Genomic DNA, 17,802 nt, shown 5'->3' on the forward strand with positions numbered 1-17,802 from the left:
TTCTCTTTGGTTTTGGAAGAACTGTGTGTTGTCTCCCATTCACTGAAAGCTTTTTTTGATACCTGCGGATGAGATGTATATGTAAAAACTGCCTCTACTAGATGTATTCGATATGCACATGGATTCTGAAAATACAGGAAGAAATATGCACCCAAAGTTCCTCACATAAGAAAATCAGAAAACCATTCATACCCGAAGCATCCAGTTCCCAGTTTTTCGTCTCCTTTGAAAATAATAACGTTTTTCAGCCGAACAATGCTATTGTCCTTCAGGATCATGGTTGATACTTTCTGAACGATTTCTGCCTCGATGTAAGCACTCGTTCGCTTGAGTAGGGTGAGTAATCGGAATCACACAAATTCAGTCCAAAATGTGGTTCCACTTTCCCCTAACTCACAATCTGCGCTGGTTTGTAGATAGTAGATACTTGCTAATGCTGTTTCAAACTCAAAGGTTGAATATGTATGGAACGTATTGCAGGCAGCCGGCAAGAGAGAAGTTCGGAAGACTCCCCAATGGAAACTGTGAGAATCTGAACAAGTTCTCAAATAACGCTTCCATTGCCCTTTTGTCGTCTTTATAACAGCCTGGGTTGCTGAGCGCAAGCTCAGTCGTTATCATACGACGCTCGTGGTACCGTCAGTTTTGTTTACGGTCGCTTTTTGAATATTTCCATAGTCCACGTGTTCTGAACTACGTCTGTTTTTCCAAATTACGTCTAATGCTGAATGTTTTCCGGGTGATAAGTGCTGTTCTTTGGTCATTCATTAACAATTGAACCCTCACTTCGAGCCAGTACAGTGTGAAAAAGGATAATACACAAGTCTAACTTCGAAGCTGTGTCATCCTGGTGATACCAAGTCCTTTGTAAGTGCAGTGTAAGCCATTGTTCCTTTAAGTGAATCCACTACTTAAGAAGACCTAAAAACTGATTTTCTGGTTATAAATGCATCGAAATTGTCAGTAAACTCAACAAGTGTCGACTTACTTAGAACTTATTCCAAAAATGGCGGCTAATCAGATGAACCGGTTCCCCAGCGAAAGAGTTGCACTTCAGTCCGGACTCCCACTGCGACAACGCGATCCAAGAACATATGATTGACTACTAACGGTCCCCCATTCTCTCTGAATAAGAGCATTATCAGCTGGTGAACATCATGCACGCTATCAACGTAACAACGACAACATTCCAGACGAGTTTTTATACAATACAACCGGCAAATTGTTACTATGGGCAGTGACGCCGGAAGCTTGTGCTATAGGAGGGGTCATTCACGCAAGACTTCGTGTTCTGCTTTGCATGTGCTCAGGCAAAGGATTGAAGCCGAACTGATGCAAGGAGAACCTGAACCAAACCTACCAAACAGGTCTTGAAGTGAGAGCTGATTTTTTGAATGACCAGTTAGTGCTGAAATGCATGCAATATGTGTAACCATCGACAAGTTTCCTGATTCTTCCAGGGAAATATCGATTGGAAGCTTTGGTGGTCATGAATTACGTAAATATATGCTGAAAACTGGGGAGATTCCGATTGGTGTGGTGTCACGATTTTACAATGAATCTCGGTAAAATGGGGGTTTCCTCCTACAGCATGTTAACCCTATGTGGATATTTAGTATTGAAGAAGATAGTAAGTGGCTCACGAAATACGTATCTACATGGAATAATGGTTTTGTTATTGCAAAGACTATTGGGAAGTTTTCGTGTTTTTATTAATCTCCGTTAATATTGAGAATTTCAAGAAAAAGAGCTTAATTCGTCAACACTACTTTAGAGTAGAATTAGCCCAGCAGAATGTAAAAACCGCAAACAATCTACCAAAACTTAAAATAGCAAGTTTTGAAAAATGTCCACACGTGACGTAACATGTCATGCAACAAAACGTCAATAAGCGAACGACTTGCAGTTAACATGAATCTATAAATGAATCTATGTACAAGTATGACGGAAGATATACAGTCAACCAATTGAAGTCAAACATCTCGAAAACCAGATGATATTTTTAGATGAATTATGAAAGGAAAAAGCAATAACTCTTTATGAGTGTTTTCTGCCGTTATTATTATTTTATTAATTCTATGTTACACAGAAATATTGAAGAAAAACAAAAAAGTAAGCGTTTATCGCAGCCAAAGAAAAAAAAAATATAAACACTTCAAGTTATAATTTTAGATCGCAACACGTAACGTTATCTTTCTTGCTGTATTTAACACTTTTGCGCTTCCTGGCGTATATACGATAACGATTAATTCGTTGCAAGCACCACATGTTGAACAATGAGCAACTGTCCTGGGACTACCGTGACCTAATCATTAAATATTATAAAAACATTAAGAAAATAGCTCAAAAACAAGAAAGCTAACGCTTATTGTTCATTACGCAATTAAAAATTGTAAAGGGGGTGGGTCCGTTCCACGCAAAACAGGTGGTGAGCCAACTGTGAAAGTCTAGTCGGAGCAAACAAAACGGCAGATTTCGCGAAACATCTTGGTAAGATACAAATCCAAGACAACTGCAGTATCTATTGCAAAGACTGGGCCAAAGATATAGTAACAGTTCCTAAAACCGTTTTCAATTTTCTTCAGAGAAGGGGGTCATCTCGTGTGAAGGCCGTTTTTTTTTTTGCTTTCTTTAGAAATTTGTTGTGAAGAACTGGAGAAAGATGCAAATACGAATTTTTCACCATAGATTTCATTAATATCTTAAGCGTGCATAGTAATTTTTCCAGCTCGATCCCATAGTTCGTTATTGAAATACAGAGCAATTTATACACCCATCTTCAAAAAAGGTGTTTTTCTGCTGCCACGCTAGTGGGCGCTGCGATCGTCTTAGAGGAAAAAAGTAAACGGCATTTTAACGTACAGACTTAACTACAGTCCGCAAACTAGGATTACTAAAAAATATTAAAAACTAAATTTTTGATGCCGTGTTAAACTTTTTTTTTGGAATTTTGGCGTTTTTTTAAGGCTTCTCCAATGAATAAAAAAAACTACTGAATGAATCGCAATTATCCCGGTTTGCGGACTGTAGAAATATGTTCTGAATAAGTCGAGAAAATTTCAAAGAATTTCGTTGGATAGATTTTGGGCTATGGTGGCAGCCGATTTTCAACATGCGGTTTCAAGAAAAACACATTTAAAAAGTGGAATGCAATTTTTAGCCATAAAACCTTAACTGACCATTAATCTGCTACACCTAGTCCATAAACCTTAGGTTTCTTGGAGAAACACATGTACGGCCTTGGCTTCAATTCTTGTCCATGTAGTGAAGTCACTCCAACGTCATTCGGACCGATAAATACCAGCTTTATTATGGCGATCGACATAAATCTGGCATGTGACTTATCACGTGTTTAACACTATAATTTCCGAATGACTCCGAATCTCAAAAAATCACTTTGCCCATACATTCTCCACTATGTCTAGATACAATTCATGCCAAAAGAAAAAAATTCGATTCCTCGGATCCGACATACAGGATGACCCCCTTAAGGACCTACACTCCAATGAAATATTGAACCAAGTCAGGATACCGGAAGCTGGACGCTTCGGGTACAAAGGTTTTGTGTTCATCTTATTTGAGATATTCCATTCGTTCATAGCTAACAACACAATCGCCTATGCTGATGACAAATTTTGTACTTCTGGGATGAATTTAAGGGGGGTTCTTCGATAAATTTTTAAAACATTATTAATATAATATCCTACATACGTACTGCTATGCAATTTATTATTAACGTTATTTGTGCAGATATTGGAACAGGATGTATTTTGTGGCCTCAATTTCGTATAAATTCATCACTGTGACTTTTTTCCGTTGGTTGGATAGGTTCTGAGACCTGTTTCACTTTTGAGAGGGGCACACATTTTTAGCCCTTACGCTATGTTTTATCTAATATTAGAAATAAAAGAAGTTTCGAAAAGTGCCAATCGAATCCTTTCATTTGATATCCCACATCACCATATTCTGTCAAAGAAATTTATACCCTTTCATATGTATGGGGAGCCCCACTTCAAACTCAACACAAAATGATACCACTCGCTGCATGTAAAGGGCCTCAGAGACCACATGTTCTCACCAGTTTTCATGGCAATCGGTTCGGCCGTTTCCGAGTAAATCGGTTGTGACTCTCCGAAACCTGGCTAGACGATGCCATGTTATACTCCGAGCTCCCCGAAGGGTACTCCACTTTCCGCTGTGACAGGGACCGGGATGCTTCTCGTAAGTCCACCGGCGGTGGGGTCCTAATTGCTATAAAAGATTCACTCCCCGCCGAACTCGTCTTCTCCTCCTCTGGCTTTCCTTTTGATTCTGTTGCTCTTCGTGTCTCCCCGCCCAACTTCCTCCCGTTCATTGTTTCTTGTGTATATGTCCCCTGTGCTAGCCCTTCTCACCTGTATGAAGAATTATTTGACAGTTTGTCTGAACTCCTTACCGTCAGATTCCCTTCCCTCCCTTTCTTTCTTTGTAGAGACTTCAACCTCCCCATGCTCAACTGGCCTAATCATCCTAACCTTCCAATTCCTTCCAACAACCTCTTCCATTCTTCCCTCCCACTTTCTTCCTTTATGTATACTTGCTCTGCGCTGAATTTCAATACCACCAAAAACTCCTTGAGCCGCACTCTCGATCTCTTCCTTTCCAACCTCCCCGAGCGCCACCTTTCTCTATTTCCTGGCACATCCCCGTATGTAAAAACCGACGCTCACCATCCCGCGGTTGAATTTGAAGCGGAGCTCCCTCGTTCAAAACCCAAAACCAAGCGTAAACCCACTAAGTTCAACTTCCGCAAAGCCAATTTTGACGGTCTGAACTCAGTTTTTGCGTCTTTCAACTGGGTACATATGTTAAGTAATTCATCGTGTGATCAAGCTCTTAATACCTTCTACAATATCCTCTCTGATCTCTTCTCCTATTATGTCCCTTCTTCCCCTCCCTGCCTAAGTTCGTACCCAACTTGGTTCACAACGGAAGAAGTTTCAGGCTTCTAAAAATGACGCCGACCTTGCTCACTTTAAGGCTATACGATCTACTGTGAAGTCAATGGTCAGAAAAGCGGGTAAAAGGTACCTATTGAGCGTCGAAGCCGCCCTTGCCCGCGGTAACTTAAAACCCTTTTGGTCTCACGCTCGCAACTCTCGTAATCCAACTCAATCTGCCCCTTCTTCTATCAGCTTCACTGACTCCACTGCCAACTCCGCACAACAATCCTGCGACCTTCTCTGCACCTACTTCTCTTCAGTGCTTTCTCCCTCAAACCCTTCACCCTCTATACCTTTCATAACCACAGACTCCTCCGAATCACTAGCCATTCCTCTCCTTACGCCTTCCTTGATTGAGTTCCTCATTGGTAACCTGGACCCCAATGTCGGACCTGGCCCCGATGGGCTTCCTAATCTCTTCCCCCTTAACTGTAGAAAACACATTTCCCTCCCCCTGTGTATAATCTACAACAAAAGTCTAGATGAATGCTACTTTTCCCGTCTCTGGAAAGAGGCCCTTATCATTCCTATCGTCAAGAGCGGAGACCCTTCTCTTGCTGTGAACTACCGCTCCATTTCTCTTCTCTCCTCTTGCACCAAAATCCTAGAAAGATACGTCAACGGCTGATTGACACTTCGGTCACCTCATTATCAAAGAGCAGCATGGTTTCGTGAAACATAGATCAACGACTTCAAATCTTCTGGTCTTTACCAACTTTGTTGCTAAATGCTTGAATTCACGACAGGAGGTACATGCTGTTTATATTGATTTCTCCAAAGCCTTTGACACCGTCGACCATAACATTCTCCTCTCTAAACTTTCATCGCTAGACTTCCCTCCCTCAGTCATCTCCTGGCTTTCCACCTATCTCTCATACCGTTCCTGCAAAGTTTCTTTTCATGGTCACTCATCTGGTTCCTTCTCTCCTTCCTCTGGTGTTTCCCAAGGCTCTACACTTGGCCCCCTACTCTTCCTGTTTTTTATCAATGACCTCGGCTCCATCCTCACCTGTCCGTATTTGCTTTACGCAGACGACCTTAATTGTTTGCCTCTGTTTCGTCTCCATTGGACTGTGCTTTCTTACAATCCAACCTTGATAATTTAGCCCGGTGGTGTTCGGTCAACAAGCTAACACTGAATGTCAACAAATGCCACTGGATGCGCTATTCTCTTAAACCGTCCCCATCTTGCTTTTCCTATTCTCTCAGTGGTCAACCCCTTTCACTACTGACCTCCTTCAAAGACCTGGGTGTAATATTCGACGATAAACTTCGTTTCAATTCCCACTTCGTTGACATCATCAATAGAGCTTCCAAAATGTCTGGTTGTATCCTACGTTCCTCCTCCGACTTTACCTCAATCCAGCCCTCCTTAACACTCTTCAATTCCCTTGTCAAAAGCATCCTTGAATATTGCTGTGTAGTCTGGTCCCCCTACCGCATCTGTGACGGCCGCGCTCTTGAAGCTGTACAACGCAAATTCACCCGGAGCCTCTTTTATAAAAAGAACCTTCCATGGGTTGATTATCCGTCCCGACTCCGCACCCTCAATCTCCCCTCCCTACAGCAACGCCGTATCTTCCTTGATATGTGTACTCTTTTCAAAAATAAAATGCTGAGATCAGGGAAAGAGATAAATAGAGTATAGTTGGAGTTATTCTACTATGCTAAATCCTACCTGATCTCTCTTGGTGACAGGCCCCGCGACAGGTCGACCAAGAAAATGCATAGAATGTCGTTACAAACATGATGATCGGATTAAGTCACAGGCCTCGGAGAAATGCTAGGGCGTCCACCTCAGTCGACGCGGCAGGACGGGCCCCGGTCCTGTCGAGAAATGGGCAAGGGTTCTTGACGCATGGACGGCGTCAGGACGTAAGCAAGTTAGTCCGCACACAGCGAACAAAACAAATGTTGGTACCCTAACTGGAAAGACGTAGGAACTCACAAGAGCCCTTCGGAAAAGGTGCATTGACATCTGCGCTCTGCAAGAAACCCGATGGTCTGGTGCCAAAAACTGCGACATTGAACGCGAACGCGGTAAAAATGGCTACAAACTTCTCTATTTTGGTAACCCACACACTCAATATGGTGTTGGCATTGCCATCTCAGAGGGTTTCCGTGATGCCATTAAAGAAGTCGAACGATTTGATAATCGGCTGATGAAGCTCACCATTATATCAGCTGATCGCACTATTCACTTCTTCACCGCGTATGCACCACAGACAGGCCGACCTGATGCCGAGAAAGATGCCTTCTGGCAACTTCTCGATGAAAAGACTTGTCACGTGCCTGCTGACGATTACATAATCATTGCCGGCGACCTTAATGGTCATGTGGGTGAAAAGGCAGACGGTAACAGGTGCCATGGGGGAAAGGGGTTCGGAGCGCGCAATGAAGCTGGCGAGCGTATAATCGATTTTGCGGACACCCACGACCTTGTACTTATGAATACATGGTTCATCAAACTATTGTCTCATCTTCCCACATTTTATAGTGGGAACAACAAAACGCAAATCGACTATATTCTCATAAGACGCCAACATTTTACCACTGTCACTGATTGCAAAGTCGTTCCCTATGAGACCATCGCACCTCAACATCGGCCGTTGATTGCCGTCCTGCGAATTAAGCCACCGATAACACAGCGTGAGGAACGCACTGGCCCGCAGCGCATTAAATGGTGGCGATTTGGTGAGAAGAAAGAAGAAACGATCTCACTCATACGATTGCCGACCATTACGAATGTGGAAGAATCATAGAACCAAATAAAAGACATGGTCCACAAAGCAGCCTCTGCAACCCTCGGGGTCACCAAGCCGGGTAAGCGGTACATCAACCGAGATACTTGGCTTTGGAAGGATGATGTTGAAATGAAGAACCGTGAAAAGAAACGCCTCTACCACAAATTTCTCAACGATAAAACGCCTGCTAATTGGCAACTTTATAAGAATGGCAACCGGGAAGCAAAGAAAGCTCCCGCTGTCACCCGAGCGAACCATTACAAAAGTCTTCACGATAAACTAGACACTCGGTATGGCGAGAGAGATCTGCATCGACTTGCTAACAGCCGTAGTGAACGTACACAGGATATCGAACAGTTCTGTTTCATTAATGACAAGAACGGTACTTTCCTTATCAACCGTCGAACCGCAAAGGATAGATGATGAGAATACTTCGTTCAGATTTCAACTGAAGAATTTGCTCATGCTCAACTTCCACAATCATTGCCGACATTTGGAGCAGTTCCACCAGTCAGCGCAACTGAAGTCGAGGAGGCAATAAAACAAATGAAATCGAGGAAAGCAACAAGACCTGACGACATCGCATCTGAGCTCTGGAAAGCGAAGAGCTGGGACCCAACACTGTGGCTCAGTGAATTCTTTAACCGGGTTATTCAGGAAGGAAGAACACCATCTGACTGGCAAGAAAGTACCACTGTTCCAATACGGAAAAAGAAAGGTAATCCAGCAGAATGTTCAAATTACCGTCCGATCCGATTACTTTCCCATACCATGAAGATTTTTGAACGCATTCTTGACAAACATATTCGCGAAATCGTTGACATAACCGTGAATCAAGCTGGATTTGTCAAAAATTGCGGAAATACTGACGCAATACAAGTTGCGCAGTAATTCATGGAGAAACACCGTGAGAAGCATCGCAGCCTGGATGATGTGGCGTTCCACAGCTGGTGCTCTTTGTGATCGGCGTATCAACGAACGTCTCAATAATAAAATCAACCGCAATGTCGTCCGCCCTCTCGCTGTCCATGGTTCTGAGTGTTGGCCGACTATAAAAGACAATGAACGGTGTCTTGCGGTAATGGAGAATGTTGCGTTGGACTTGTGGTGTGACGCGTTTTGATCACATCCGAAATGAGGATATCCGCGATCGTTATGGGGTTGCACCGATCATGGAAAAGTTGCGGGTGAGGCGTTTTCGATGGTATGGTCATGTAATTCATGCTAAGGAGAACATAGAAGTGGATGGTAAACAACCAAAAGGCAAGCCGAAACAACGGTGGCTTGATACGCTGGATGGGGATTTAAAAGCCTCAGGATTGCACCCAGATCAGGCATTCGATAGAGCCCAATGTCGAAACCGATCACGACGAGCCGACTCCGCTTGTGAACAGGAAAAAGGCTGAAAAAAAAAGAAGATAAATATAATATCCTACGTACGTACTGCTACGTAATATACTTTTATTATTGACTTTATTTGTGCAGATATCGGAACGGGATTTATTTTGAGGCCTCGATTTCGTAAAAATGCATCCCTGTTTTCCGATTTTTCCGTTGGATAGGTTCTGAGAACGAGACCTGTTTCACTTTTTGGGGCTCACATTTTGAGCCCTCACTCCTCAATGTTTCACCCAATATCAGAAATAAGACAAGTTGCGTAAAGTACTAATTGAGCCCTTTCATTTGATATCCCATATCACCATATTCTGTGAAAAAAAATGTACAGCCCCTTTCGCATGTGGGAGAGCCCCCCTTCAAACTTAACACAAAATGACGCCACTCGCTGCATGCAAAGGGACTTACAAACCACATGTTCTCACCAGTTTTCATGACAATTGGTTCGGCCGCTTCCGAGTAAATCGGTTGTGACAGACGAACAGACATTGAACCGATTTTAATAAGGTTTTGTTTCACACAAGACCTTAAAAACGAGTTGAATATGCTGAAGAGTTTGTTAATAAGACAGAAGACGGTTTTCTATACCTTTATTTTTTGTGACGTGTCCAAACTCAACATTTTCGGTTCCGATGGTCTGCAATTGGTATGCAGAAGGGTGGTCACTGATTTGGAAGGTCTTAATATTGAGCCAACAGTTGAACACGGCGATGGTAGCATCATGATTAGGAGTGTTATGAGGTCTACAGGACGAGGATTACCGCAAATAAGTCAAGAAAACGACCCTAAAATAGGTTAACTTGACACAATAAGCCAATACATATCAGCTACGATTGCTATATTGGGTGGCTTGATACGCTTAATGGGGATTTGAAAGCCTCGAGATTGCACCCAGATCAGGCATTCAATAGAGCCAAATGGCGAAGCCGATCACGACGAGCCGACCCCGCTTGTGAACGGGACAAAGTCTGAAGAAAAAGAAGAGGGCAGGCAACTATGGTGGCGTCATTCATTCATTTTCCCCTATGTGAGGAGACTAAATGTCTGTGGGAGATGATTGTTGCTGACGCGAAACGGAAGCGTTAGCGTGAAATTTGCTCTCATTCTACTTGTGACGAAAGATGTCAAATCCTGGAAATCCATGAAGAGTTTTCCTGGTTGCCTCAGCGACATGTTGGGATCCTAAGAAAAACCTTGAATATCTTGATTTTATGTCTGGGCAGTACATCTCCCCTTCTCCCTCTTTTCCGGGTATCCTTAGATACCCCACTGTTTCTTAGCCCCTTTCTGTAGAAGAGCTGATGACTGCATTGCTAAGGCACAAGTGTGTCTCCACCCCTGGTACGGATAATATCACTTATCAGCATCTACGCTGGTTGGCGCCGGAAATATTCTCTGCTTTGCTACAGGGGCTTAAACTCATCTGGTGCAGGTTGAGTCCTCCTGAGGACTGGTCTATTATTCGGGTGGTACCCATCCCTAAAACATTTAAGGATCTAGCACTTTTGACCAGTTACCGCCATATTGCTCTCAAATGTGTTGGCCAATAATTTCATTGGTGAATTCAAAGTTTTGCCTGCTAACTGCTATGCCTATCCGGTAGGCAAATGTACGTCTGCTTGCATTAATGATGTCCTTTTCCACATTTCGATAGCAGAAGATAAAGGTCAGCACGTGTTGGCTGTGGTGCTGGATGGGAAGAACGCCTATGAGAAGGTTGATCTGGCTACCCTTAACGACATAATGTCACATTTTCGGTTTCTTGCTGAGACCAGGACGCGTTCGATCAGAGACCTCTTGAACTCCATTATTCTTAAAACCGTAAAGGGAGGCATGTGGATTAATTTTTCAACTGGTTTTTCATGGGGTCTCACACAACGTAAAGCCATCAATCTCTGTAGGTCTGTAGAGTATGCCATCAACTATGAATCCGCCAAAATACTTTGAAAACCAGCTCAACTCAATATCTGCTTGTACTTGAGGGTCTTGAGCTGATTCATCTTTGAGTCAAGAGTCAGTCCAAGGTACTTTACCGTTGGTTTTGACTCGATTGTCGACTGAACGATATGGGTGGCAGCGTCGGAATTCTCTTATTAGTCAGAATGATTACTTCGATTTTTTTCAGTGCAAGGTTGCAACTATGAGCAGTCATCCACCCGCATACCCGCCACATCAATACGTCAAGTCTGCTTTGCCCCTGTTCGACTGTGCATCCAGCAAAAAGCACCGCAACATCATCTGCATAACCGTCCAGGCGCAACTCTTCTGGCTTGATTATCATAGGAAGCGTTCCAGAGGTCCAGTCCTAGGATGGATTCCTGCACTGTTCCTCTAACGTTTCATAGAGCAAGGAGCGCTTCCTCAGATAATCCCTCAATATCCGCAAGAGATAGTTTGGAACGTGGAAAGTATTGTCTAGAGCACCTAGAATATCTTTTCATCTTAAGGAATTAAAAGCGCTCCTGACGTTAAGCGTTATGAAGAACATCACCCGTCGAGCTCGGCAGCTATGTACCACCGCTCGGCAAACGGCATTCACGACTTGCATGTCATCATCGACTGTGGATCTCACTGCTCTAAAACCGAACTGCCGTGGGGATAAGTCTCCGGCAGCACGTATCGCTTCAGCTATTATAGTTTACTTCTAATGAGCTTTTCGAACACTTTCCCAGCGATGTCAAGCATACAAAGTGGGCGGTATGAAGACGGCATCTCTTCGCTGATTAGCGCAAGCCTCGCCTGCTTCCAACGAGAAGGGAAAATGGCCTCTTTCAGGCAAGCGTTAAATGCGTCGAGCAGTAGGTCTGGCTGATGTTGGAATACCAGTTTGTTTACTTCTGCTGGAATACCATCGGGTTTTGGCGCCTTCTTGTTTTTCATAGAGGGGACTGCCTGTTCCAACTCTTTTATAGAGAAATATGGATAGTCCGGGGCGCTCTCCGTGGATACGTTATCATCCCATTCGGAGTTCATAGATTTTTCGGGGACCAGATCTTGCCAGCAGCGAGCTTGGCTCCTATTTATTGCGCTGCGGAGTCTCCTTTTGGCTGATCTGTACTCTGTGATTATAGTACATGCCTGCGGTCGATTAGACGTTGTGTCGAGCGACGGAGTCTGTGAAACTACTTCCGGAGCTCTGCAATTTCCGCAATCCACTAATATATAGAAGGTTTGCCACGCCTCAACGCCTTCCTGGGCATGGAAGCTCCGTAGACTGTCGTTATCAGGTTCATAACTGAATTTACGACACTGTCAGCTGCAGCGCCACTACCCCTAGAAGTACCCTTCAGCGTGGTTCCACCTGTTCCAAGAGTCTCGACAAATCTCCTGGTGTTCACCTTCGGAACCTTCCATGCACATAAAGACCGCCGGGGTGGTGCACACCAAGTGTTTGTGTCAACCACCTCGAAGGCAATAAAGTGAAAGTCGCTTGTCGAGAATTGTTCCAGAGCTCGCCACCCGTCCACCAGCAACACCAGTGACTCCGACGCGAAGGTTACGGCTGGAATGCTTCCCTTGCTGCCTGAACGCCAGAATGTTAAGGTGGATCCGGAATAACTCCAACTATACTTTATTTATCTCCTTCCCTGATCTCAGCATTTTAGTTTTGTTTTACTGAGGATAGTGCAAAGTACGTTGCTTCAAACCTTCCTTCTTTGTCTGTGCTTGGGATCATCATACTATGTAAATAGTATGGCGGAGTTCTTTTTTCGTTCTTGCATTACTTTATTACTGTACCCTGCTAAGCCTACCGGAAGAAAGGAGGGGGGGGCTTAATGTGCTCTGTTTCGGGACATGCGTTGAGGAAACATGATGACCATAATGACAACACAGTTGTCGGTTGTCGTTTACTAATGGGAAAGCTGCCTTTTCTGACCGGGGATTTCTAAAAGCGAACAGCTCGCTGGAGACCATTGATAAGAAACAGGCCGCCATCAAAAGTTCTGTTGTCTCTGCCCCAAGTCAGGGACGTCCCGAAGACCATTGGATCTGGCTGACTGGGGAAACACAACGTCTTTATTGCCACTGCCAACATGATGTGAGTTGTGAGACCGAAACAATCTCAAGAAGTGGAACCTAATGTGTGCCTTGGCAAAATTTATTTATTATTTATTAATGCGCTGGTCAGGCAGACAGCAGTTGATTTCAGTGATGTATACCGTATTGCGGAAGAACTGCTAAGGACTACCAGGACGAGCAGCTTGAGATGGTGTACTTCATCACTTAAAAGAAGGAGGAATGCGGTTTATCCTATCAGTGGATCGGATACTGCCTTAGGACTCCTCAGTCCCTAAACAAAAATTGTCTAGCCAAGATTTGGTTTAAACTGTGATCGGATTTACGTATTGCCTTTTGCCATGAAAAGAAGCGTAAAACACCTCGAACCGCTTCAATAACGCTGCTCCCACGATAGAGGTGAGGTAGAGTCTGATGATTTCCCTCTGCTCTGGTAGGAAACCTTAAACCGCTTTGGTCCCTCTTTTAATTTTTGAACTTTGTTAAGCCCAAAAGGAGAGTCAGTAGATAAAAAAGAGTGAGAGTAAGTTGCTCTCCATTCGGTCCGATACAGCATCAAGTGAATGCTAGCTTAGGACTCCTCAGTCTCTAAACAAAAACTTCATCACTGTTTTCAACCGTATAGCAACCGGCGAAGCTCGTCTTCTAGCTGATGAAATGGCTGATCACCGTAACATGCAAATGAAGACTGCTCTTCAAAACACAAGCGAATTCGCCTCTTCCTTCAATGCATTCAGACGGGGAAAACCTCCGCGCTTGACGGTTGCCTCGCAGAACTGTTTCTTCAGCCTTTGCCATTTTCTACAGAGTTGGTATTTCCACATATCGTAAATCTTTGAGATCCACGATCTTTCTCAAGAAAGGTATGATCGGTAACTTTTCGAAGAAGAGAACCCATCTTGGGTGTGATAATTTGAAGGGTTTATGCATGTTCCTGGTAGTCGCAAAGATTAAAGTTCGAATTATCCTGGAAAACACCCCAAAAGGCTTGATCGGTAGTGGTCGGGCTGGTTTCCGGCAGTCGACAGTCGGCCCTGAGAATGCAAGAAGGTAAATTCTACTCTCGGGACTACCACCTCGGCACGCTACCTTCACCTTGTTTGTGTACACCGTGCCCTAAACCATATCCTGAACAATGGTTAGAAACATCTAACTGATGACAGCAATGATGTTCCCTTATATTTTGGGTCCACTCTCGATAAAACTTCATCAATTTCCCAAAATAACCAATTAAATTATAAAATTCGATTTATTTCAGATTTTAACTTCAAACTAACAAATAGCGACCGAAACAACGAAAATGCGTCCACCATGCTATCTTATCCTCGAAGATGGGACAATCATGTCCGGCGAGTCCTTTGGTGCCCAAGTACCCACTGCTGGAGAAGTGGTCTTTCAAACTGGAATGGTTGGCTACCCAGAATCCATGACCGACCGCTCATACCGAGCCCAAATCCTGGTATTAACATACCCACTCATTGGAAACTACGGAGTGCCATCCTTTGAAGAGTGCGATGAATACGGACTGCCAAAGCACTTTGAATGGACTGAAGGAATTACCTTATCAGGTCTCGTGGTCGGCGAGATCTGTGAGAAACCCTCACATTGGCGTCATACGAGGACCCTTTCGCAATGGATGGAAGATGAGAACATTCCTGGAATCAGCGGTATTGACACCAGGGCTCTCACTAAAAAGATTCGTGAAAACGGTACGATCCTGGGACGCATTGTACATGAGTTGCCTAGTCCGAATTCGGATTCTGAATTTCTGGATCCTAATCAGCGAAATTTAGTTGACGAATGCTCTATCAACGAACCCATCGTTTACAATCCAAATGGTTTACCCCGTATCTGTGCCATCGACTGCGGTCTGAAATTGAATCAGATCCGATGCTTTGTATCTAGGGGGGCCCGCGTGGAATTAGTGCCATGGAATTATGAATTAGATTTAAATAGTTTCGACGGTTTGTTTATCAGCAACGGTCCTGGTGATCCTGAAAAGTGTGGAGAGACTGTCAAGCAAATCAAGCGGGTTCTAAAGAGTGGTGATAAGCCTATCTTTGGAATTTGTTTGGGCCATCAACTGTTAGCAACGGCTGTTGGATGCAAAACCTATAAAATGAAGTATGGAAATCGTGGACATAACTTGCCATGTATTCATCATGACACGGAGAGATGCTTCATGACGTCGCAAAATCATGGATTCGCTGTTGATGCTTCCTTACTTCCAACAGACTGGGAGCCGCTTTTTACTAATATCAACGACAAAACCAACGAAGGTATCATCCATAAGGAGAAGCCATTCTTTTCAGTACAATTCCATCCAGAACATACAGCAGGACCTAAGGTATGTATGGTTGATACCACTAGATGCCTTATAGATGGAAAAAAACTGTATCATTTGACCCACTTCCTTCTTGCTTTCAGGATCTTGAACTTCTTTTTGATGTCTTTTTGGACACTGTGAAACAATACACTTTGAAGCTGCCATCGAAGGACTCAGTTAAACATCGATTGTCAAAGCTCCTGTCCTACATACCGAAACCGGAATCGATTCCAGCTCAAAAGCCTAGAAAAGTATTGATCCTGGGGTCTGGTGGACTATCAATCGGTCAAGCTGGTGAATTCGACTACTCCGGGTCGCAAGCTATCAAAGCTATGAAGGAAGAAAAAATCCAATCAATTCTCATCAATCCTAACATTGCTACGGTCCAAACATCCAAAGGATTAGCTGATAAAGTGTATTTTCTTCCTTTAACACCGGATTATGTAGAGCAAGTTATAAAGGCCGAGCGACCCAATGGAGTACTTTTGACCTTCGGCGGTCAGACGGCTCTGAACTGCGGCGTAGAGTTGGAAAAAGCCGGAGTCTTTGCCAAGTATAACGTTAAAATATTGGGGACACCAATAAAATCCATCATCGAAACAGAAGATAGAAAAATATTTGCAGAACGAGTTAGTGAAATTGGAGAGAAAGTTGCACCTTCGGAGGCAGTATTTTCTGTACAAGAAGCGTTGGACGCGGCTGAAAGGTTGGGATATCCAGTAATGGCGCGAGCAGCATTTTCGCTCGGAGGACTGGGGTCAGGCTTCGCAAACAACAAAGACGAGCTCACTACACTTGCTCAGCAAGCTCTTGCGCATTCCAACCAACTGATCATAGACAAATCTCTCAAAGGATGGAAAGAAGTTGAATACGAGGTTGTCCGAGATGCTTTTGATAACTGCATTACCGTGTGCAACATGGAAAACCTCGATCCACTAGGAATTCACACAGGAGAGAGCATAGTCGTCGCACCATCCCAAACTTTGTCAAACTTCGAATACAATATGCTTCGTGAGACCGCTATCAAGGTGATCAAGCACTTCGGCGTTATTGGAGAGTGCAACATTCAGTACGCGTTGAATCCTTTCTCCGAAGAATACTATATAATCGAAGTAAACGCTCGGTTGTCACGAAGTTCAGCACTCGCTAGCAAAGCCACGGGATATCCTCTAGCCTATGTAGCTGCTAAACTTTCTCTAGGAATTCCTTTGCCAAAAATTCAAAATTCAGTCACTGGAGTGACAACAGCTTGCTTTGAACCAAGTTTGGATTACTGCGTCGTCAAAATACCTCGCTGGGATTTAGCTAAATTCACTCGAGTTAGTAAGAACATTGGAAGTTCCATGAAAAGCGTCGGAGAAGTTATGGCTATTGGTCGGAAGTTCGAGGAAGCATTCCAGAAAGCACTCCGAATGGTTGATGAGAGCGTTAATGGGCTTGATCCCTATGTCAGCGATGTCAAGGAAGAAGAATTAATCCAACCAACTGATAAAAGGACATTCGTTGTGGCGGCAGCTTTGAAGCGAAAGTACACAATTGAAAGGCTTTATGAGTTGACGAAGATTGACCCGTGGTTTTTGAATAAGATGAAAAACATTATTGACTACTTGAATGTGTTGGAAAAGCAAGGAAATAATTTGAGCCATGATCTTCTGCTGAAGGCCAAACAGCTGGGTTTTTCGGATAAGCAGATTGCAGCCGCGATTAAGAGCACTGAGTTGGCTGTAAGGCAACATCGTGAAGAGATTGATGTCACTCCGTTTGTCAAGCAGATAGATACTGTAGCAGGTAAGACTACTCCCCTATATAATTGGTGTACTAAGATCCTATAATTTATTTTGTTTTGCGCACCCCAATGCCCTGCAGGGGGGGGGGGGGGGTAGGGTAGGTGTATCCGTTTATGCACAAAGTGTTGGACTCCGGCAACAGTACGCTGTCAAACTACCAACTAAACACCTACCTGTCATCAGAGAACTAGCCTTGAAGCGTTTGACACATTATTTCGGGCTAGCCCTTCCGGCTTTGCGAGCCTTCAAGTCAGGGAATCCCTTTCACTTCTGGTAGGGGAGGTAAGGAAGGGAGTTGTTAGTTCAGGGAACCCCTTACTATTCGATACCTCCGCCGGTCCAGTTCAATCTTCTTCGCAATAAGAAGAGCCCGAACATAATGCGCAATACGATTCCAGCTGCCAGCGCTTTTCCGCATCTCTCTGACAATGTTGTCTGGAGAGAGCTCCCCTGTATTTGCATAAAACTGCTGACGAAAGCCGTCCCACCCTCGCAAGAGGAAAAGGTATGTTCAGCGTTGCCCGCCACTCCATTGCAGAACACATAATCAG

At 43.9% G+C, this 17,802-nt stretch overlaps 1 protein-coding gene across 1 annotated transcript in view; it reads left to right on the plus strand.

Annotated features, from left to right (window-relative positions):
- Positions 1-613: 613 nt before the first annotated feature.
- LOC119656597 (CAD protein) overlaps positions 614-17,802 on the plus strand; it is an 89,544-nt gene continuing 72,355 nt past the window's right edge. Inside the window, exons 1-3 of the mRNA XM_038063024.1 lie at positions 614-867; positions 14,397-15,485; positions 15,566-17,252. Coding sequence (XP_037918952.1) covers positions 14,439-15,485; positions 15,566-17,252 — 2,734 coding nt within the window. The 5' untranslated portion in view covers positions 614-867; positions 14,397-14,438. The remainder of the gene's footprint in view (positions 868-14,396; positions 15,486-15,565; positions 17,253-17,802) is intronic.

Source organism: Hermetia illucens, chromosome 5 (assembly GCF_905115235.1).
Source record: "Hermetia illucens chromosome 5, iHerIll2.2.curated.20191125, whole genome shotgun sequence".
Lineage (NCBI taxonomy): Eukaryota > Metazoa > Arthropoda > Insecta > Diptera > Stratiomyidae > Hermetia > Hermetia illucens.